At 39.7% G+C, this 6,714-nt stretch overlaps 1 protein-coding gene across 1 annotated transcript; it reads left to right on the forward strand.

Annotated features, from left to right (window-relative positions):
- Positions 1 to 1,139: 1,139 nt before the first annotated feature.
- LOC114566095 (kelch-like protein 40a) lies at positions 1,140 to 6,102 on the forward strand. Its single transcript, XM_028594445.1, has 6 exons — positions 1,140 to 2,485; positions 2,607 to 2,767; positions 3,351 to 3,458; positions 4,088 to 4,273; positions 4,532 to 4,681; positions 5,590 to 6,102. Exons 1-6 carry the CDS (start codon positions 1,364 to 1,366, stop codon positions 5,699 to 5,701), a joined length of 1,839 nt encoding a protein of 612 aa, XP_028450246.1. The 5' UTR covers positions 1,140 to 1,363; the 3' UTR covers positions 5,702 to 6,102.
- The last annotated feature ends 612 nt before the right edge of the window (positions 6,103 to 6,714 follow it).

Raw genomic sequence — 6,714 nt, forward strand, 5'->3', positions numbered from 1 at the left:
CAGAGAACTAATCTGCCAGAACAATAAAAAAATTAGAAAAAAATGTGTGGGTGTGCAGTGCTTTTAATATACAGTATTTGTATCCTCTAATCTATCGTGTTTTGTTCCCCTTATATTAAAGAACATTTCAGGCATGGACACTATACTTAAAAGTATTTTTTGTTCGGGAAATAATTTACAGTCTGTGTATGTATGAGTGAAAGTGGTGGACTTAATCATAATCAATAATAATAATTAATCTTCCATAAATTCTTCTTGTTTCCCCACTAAATTTGGTGTCTATCTCATTTTCAGCCAATAGGTGCCAGTGTTGTTTATCACATATATCTCTGGATCGAATTATTATGTACAAGTGATTACACAAATTCCACATACTACCCAATATAATGTGTGAACATGTCTCATAATAATTCCATGTGAAGAATTTATTTTATTTAATATATTTAGGTGTTGTGCCCATGCATGGTGTGTTTTTTGTTCTAAAGCATGGGTTTATGCTATTTTCTGGTGTCAGTAGTAGTAGTAGTAGTAGTAGTAGTAGTAGTTTATTTTGAAAATGTAAAAAATATAAAATAAAAATATATGTACAGAAATGCATACATATATAAAATTAAAATTAAAATGACAGCTTAATAAGGTCATGTACTTCTCAGCATGATCTTCCAAAATTATTGTAAGTAATTCAAATTAGAAATTCCCATGTTCAAAAAGGAGTAGGAAGAAGTTCATAACAAACTTTTCAGGTCCTACCCCCTTTCTCTATATTTATCCTTTAGTTAAATACAAAACAATTTCAAAATCAGAAGAGTTTTATTATCTAACATGCTAATTTTCCAAGAACAACACACCAATATGCACTATATACTGTCCTGTACCTTCACTTATGTACATGCAATATGATAAACTGCTCAGTGTCAGTGTAGCCAGTGTATTTACTTTTACTATACGACTATAATAAAAGTCATTATTGGATTTCTGAGAAAAAATATACTTTTAAATAGTGTGTGTGAAAATATCAAAGTAATAGAGTCAGTCAGACTGTCTGGTGAGAGTTCCTGCTGGATTTAACACGCTGTCACCCCTGTGCTTAGTCACTCAGCTGTTGTGGGGGTCTGTGTGGTGCAGGAGTGGATAGGTCCACTAAAATGGATTCCTCAACTTTGTGAGGGTCCTGTCTATAAATACCCATGAGTTACAGAGTGACTGACGGCCAGGGACAGCTGCAGCCACCAGCCAACCAACCAACCCGTGGAGACTGTCCACAGCGATCTGAGCAGCCCTGTGTACCCTGACAGTCCTGCTCTGTGGTGGGGAGTGAGTAGGGTGCCCACGGAACCCAACCAGGGCAAGGAGACAGAACAAAATGGCTGCCATGACTATAGACCCGATAGAGCAGCCTCGGATGTACCAACAGACCCTGCTTCAGGACGGACTGTGTGACCTCTTAGAGAATGACAAGTTCGTGGACTGTGTACTCAAAATTCAGGACCAGAAGTTTCCCTGCCACCGCTTGGTTTTGGCTGCCAGCAGCCCTTTCTTCAAGGCCATGTTCCTGTCTGACCTGGAGGAAAGCAAGAAGCATGAGATTGTCCTCAAAGATGTGGAGCCAGGTGTTATGGGGATGATCTTGCGCTACTTGTACACCTCTGACATTAATCTGACAGAACAGAACGTCCAGGATATCTTCATTGTTGCTAACATGTACCAGATCCCCTCCATCTTCTCTGTATGTGTGTCCTACCTCCAAGAGAAGTTGGTGTTGGGAAACTGCTTGGCTATCTTCAGGCTGGGACTTCTGCTGGATTGTCCCAGGCTTACTCTGATTGCTAGAGAGTTCATCTGCGAACGCTACCACGTCGTTGTCAGGGACCCGGACTTCCTGCAGCTGGGCCCGAGCGAACTGGCCATCATCATCACCTCTGACGCCCTCAACATTGAGCGGGAGGAGCTGGTGTTTGAATCTCTGATGGACTGGGTCAGACATGACGAGACAAACCGCGTTAAGGACCTGCCAGAGCTGTTGCACTGCATCCGTTTCAGGCTCATACCTGTGAATTACTTCAAAGAGAAAGTAGAGTGTCACCAGTACCTTCGGTTCAGCCAGGACATAAAGAAGGAGCTGGATCTCGTCAGGGATGCTCACAGGGGGCGTCTCCCAAAGCCCAGGAAGCCCAGCAGTGACGAGGCAAAGAAGGGAGAAGGAAGTGAGGATGAAGACGATGAGGAGGAGGGGTACTTGCCTGGAATACTCAACAACAACCCTCGCTTTGGGATGTTTGAGCTGGACCTGATACTTATGATCAGTGTCACAGGGACTGTGGCCTATGACCCGGTAGGAAACGAATGCTTTGTGGTCTCAGAGTCCACAGAAATTCCCAAGAACCACTGCAGCCTTGTGACCAAGGAGAACCAGGTGTTTGTTGTCGGAGGACTTCTCTACAACGAGGAGGACAAAGACGAACCATTCAGCTCTTACTTCCTGCAGGTAGTGTGTGAGTCATGACGGCCATCAGTGGCTCTTTGTAACCTAAAAACACATCACTTATCTTTTAATTTCTCTTCCTTGGGCCTCTCAATTTCTCACATATCATTGTTTTCATCCCCAGTTTGACCCAGTAAGTTCAGAGTGGTTAGGGATGCCGTCACAACCCAACCCTCGCTGTTTGTTCGGCCTGGCTGAAGCTGAAAACTCCATCTTTGTTGTTGGAGGAAAGGAACTCAAGGACGGCGAGCATGTCCTGGACTCAGTCATCATCTATGACAGACAGTGAGTGTACATTCCAAATTTAACCTTACTACTGATTTGTTTGTATTCATTATCTAAATTAAAACACTCCATTGCGCTATTGCAAGGCACGTCTTTTCTGAAAATGTATTCTATTGATCACTAATCAAGCCTAATTTTAAATAGTCAGAAATTCCCATTAGATGTCAGATGACGTGTACTACCATCACTCTCATAGTCACATTAAAGACATTACGTATACGTTTGATAGATATAGCAATTGACATAAAATGCCACATGAAAGTTACTTTACTGTAAAAACCAAGTATCTCCATGATACTGTTATGAAAAACAGCTTTGTGACAATGCATTTTTCAGCGAGTTCATTGATTTATTAAGTCTAAAAAGTTGGAGAATTTCTCAACTTTTAACATAGCCATTCAGTTTATCTGAAAAATCTGCAAATTTGAGATACATTTCGTTCAGTTTTATTTGGACCAGCTTGGCTTCTTGAATTCTTTAGCATCTCCATCATTTTTTGAATTGTTGCTGTATGAGTCTGCAGATTCACTGTTATCATCTATAAGATCAATTCATGATGATGTATCAACATTTTTGTACACAGGTCATTCAAATGGGGAGAGTCTGACCCTCTGCCTTATGAAGTGTATGGTCATGGAACCGTATCACACAAAGGTCTTGTCTATGTCATTGGAGGAAAGTCTAAAAGCAAGTATGTGGCAGTCTATCATTTGATTACACCTCAAGATTGTATGTTCACACTGTGGGTCCATTTAGAAATACCTGTACAGTATGAAATGTACAGTTTTTGACAGTGCCATCATATTGGCAACCAAATCCTTGAGGTATCATCATTTATTCTGTACAACTCTATGACTCATTTTGTAACAGTATCACTTTGAATGTCACAGAGAGTTTGACATTTAACAACTAAACCAATCAGTATTTACTCCAGTGATTAAGTATTGCACATTGTTAAATTTAGGGGACACTCACAAGAGAAACATTTAAAAAAAAGTCAAAATCGAGGCAGCAGAGCCTGAGATATCCTGACCTTTAGTCTCTAGAATGGGTCAAGTTTCAAAAATGCTGGATCCTCCATTTTCCATAATGCAACTCATCAGCATCTTTTATTAAACCCTCCATACCTCCTAAATGCCCCCTTCTTTTGAACTCCACGCCTCAAGTTCATGACAACGTCAGGGTTATTTCTTCCAACAGAAAACATTATACAACGGTGCTTAAAGGCTGAGTAGTTCTCCTTGTGACGGGTCAACTGAACTTCATGTATAAAATTAGTGGAGAACCCCTTTAACACGCTGTATTAAATGGTTCATGCAGGAAATGCATGAGAAGAGTCTGTGTCTACAACCCCACTAAGTTTGAGTGGAAGGACCTGGCTCCTCTGAAGACGGCCCGCTCCCTGTTTGGTATCACCGTCCACAAAGACCAGATCTTCGTAGTGACGGGGGTCACAGACGAAGGCCTCACCAGCTCTGTGGAGGTCTACAACATTGCCACCAACAAGTGAGACAACTGATTTTTCTATATTACCCGCTTCATCTCATCGTTATGAGGTGAAGCATCTGTCCACAGAAGTGGAATGACTCATTGAGCGCAAAGAGTAGATCATTAGGTCATAAAATAGCACTTGTTGCTGTGGGCATCATACAGTAATATAGCGACGCATTTAACCCCATCATCACTTCTTTGTGTGTGTGTGTGTGTGTGTGTGTGTGTGTGTGTGTGTGTGTGTGTGTGTGTGTGTGTGTGTGTGTGCTCCAGCTGGTCTGAGTTCACAGAGTTCCCTCAGGAGCGCAGCTCTCTCAATCTGATCTCAATGGGAGGTTTCCTGTACGCTGTGGGGGGCTTTGCCATGATGCCCAGTGAAACCAGTGAGGAGCCCGTCCCAACAGAGATGACTGACATCTGGAGGTGAGAGCCCCCTTCACTTGCACAGTACACATGATGAGTGATTATATTGTGATCACAGTAGTTGTAATGAAAACAAGTTTTACTAAGAGATTTCATCCTACAAGTAAAATGACATAGTACTGCCCTGATTTGGCCAGTTATAATGTTTCAAATGAACAAGTATGAAAAATTCAAACACAGCAAAGGAAATTCTGATGCCACACTCAAATTAAGATGAGCTCATAGATTTGGCCCAAAGGATAAGCACAGGTTTAATGAATAACCTTCAAGGATAAATCCAGGTATATTCTCTGTTTTTTCTAATTGTTAACAAATCCTATTAAACAAAGCAAACAATTAATTGACACTGACAAATATTGCCTGTTGGCCATAGCTTATTCCTCTGTGCTAAAGAGGAAGCTCCTTTCAAACTTGAGCACCAAATGCATATTAATCATCTGCAGATGAAAATAGATGCCCAAAATGAACTATTATCTCCTGTAAGTAATCTTTTTTTTTTTTTAAACTACAGCGCCCATCTGTTTTAGGAAATTACCGAGTCTTTTTAGAAAGTAAAACAACAATGTTTTAAAGTTGTACATCTTTAGTGGGGACAAATGGGCTTGGGCCTGAGTCCCACAGACGATGTAAATTATTGTTGGTTTAGATCTCTTCCTGAGATTGGTTGACAATAAGAAAAATATAGAATAACACCGAACTTAAAATATGAGAAAATACCTGAGAAGACATAATCATTGACTACAAATATTAACTTCCTATACTTTCCCTTTCTTTCCCTATACTTACACTAACATCCGAAAGGCCCTCTCAAGTCAAATCACAGGCACTGAGATTGAATATGTATTACTGTATGCTATGTAATGATGCTATAAGGGCACCAAACACTGACATATTTATGTTTCCCACAGATATGATGAGTCAGACTCGTGCTGGAATGGGATTTTGCGAGAGATTAGCTATGCAGAGGGATCCACTATTCTTTCAGTGCGTCTCAACACTCTGCGCCTCACCAAGTTATAACTGAACTGAGCTCTTAATGGTGCCATGAGCTTAATGGTGTAACAATAGCATTGAAGTGAATGATTGTACTCATGATGGACATTGGCCCAAAATTGGTTTAGGGTAAAGAATCTTTCACAGTAACAATTGAATTTGGTCTCTGAAGATGAAAAAGTGTTATGAAATCAGCAACAAATTGTTTTACCTTGTGTTTTACAGCAGGGGGAGACAGATACATGTTAAGTCTAAATGAGGCTAGATGTGAAGGACATGAGTTAGAATATCACACCAAATGTATTTTATAAAAAGCTAAAATGTTGATTTGTACATGTTTTTTGTTGTTATATTATTTCATTATTTCAAGTTTCTTTAATACCTGTTTGCTTTATTTTAAGCAGAAATAAAGGTAATGGTTGACTATATTGCTTTGAGTGGCGTATCTCACTTTTAGTTGAAGGCCTGTCCACAGTGCAAACGGTTTTATCTTCATTTTACATTTTGTTCAATAACATCTTTACAGGTGATTCCACATAATGTACAGCACACCATATTTACACAAAATGTACATGACAACAAATAGGATACACTTTAGTGACATTATGAAAACATGAAAATAGCATGAGTGAGTGGCATTTAAATGTAAACAGCGATTTCCAGTTGACACCTGAGCAAGTCATCACCACAAAACACATCATAAACAATTTTTAGCCATATTTACAGTTTCACATTGTATACAATAATTGTGTGTGACAATTAGTCTGAGGTACTTTCAGTTAGATTTAGTTCAGTCTCAGTTTTACACACACTGGTACAACAGGAAGTGGCACTAAAGTAAACATTAAACTCCAACATTACTCCCACATGAAATGTGACACTGTCGCTGCCTGTACATATTAATGTCTAAAAAGTGTCTCTTTTTTTTGAGCGGGAGGTGGCATCAAATAAATGTTTGAAAACATCATTAAACACAGAGATATAACTTCTATCATGCATTATGGCATTACACTTGATACATCCTATTACATCAAACAAGA

The sequence above is a fragment of the Perca flavescens genome, chromosome 12 (genome assembly GCF_004354835.1).
Source record: "Perca flavescens isolate YP-PL-M2 chromosome 12, PFLA_1.0, whole genome shotgun sequence".
In the NCBI taxonomy this organism is placed as follows: Eukaryota; Metazoa; Chordata; class Actinopteri; order Perciformes; family Percidae; genus Perca; species Perca flavescens.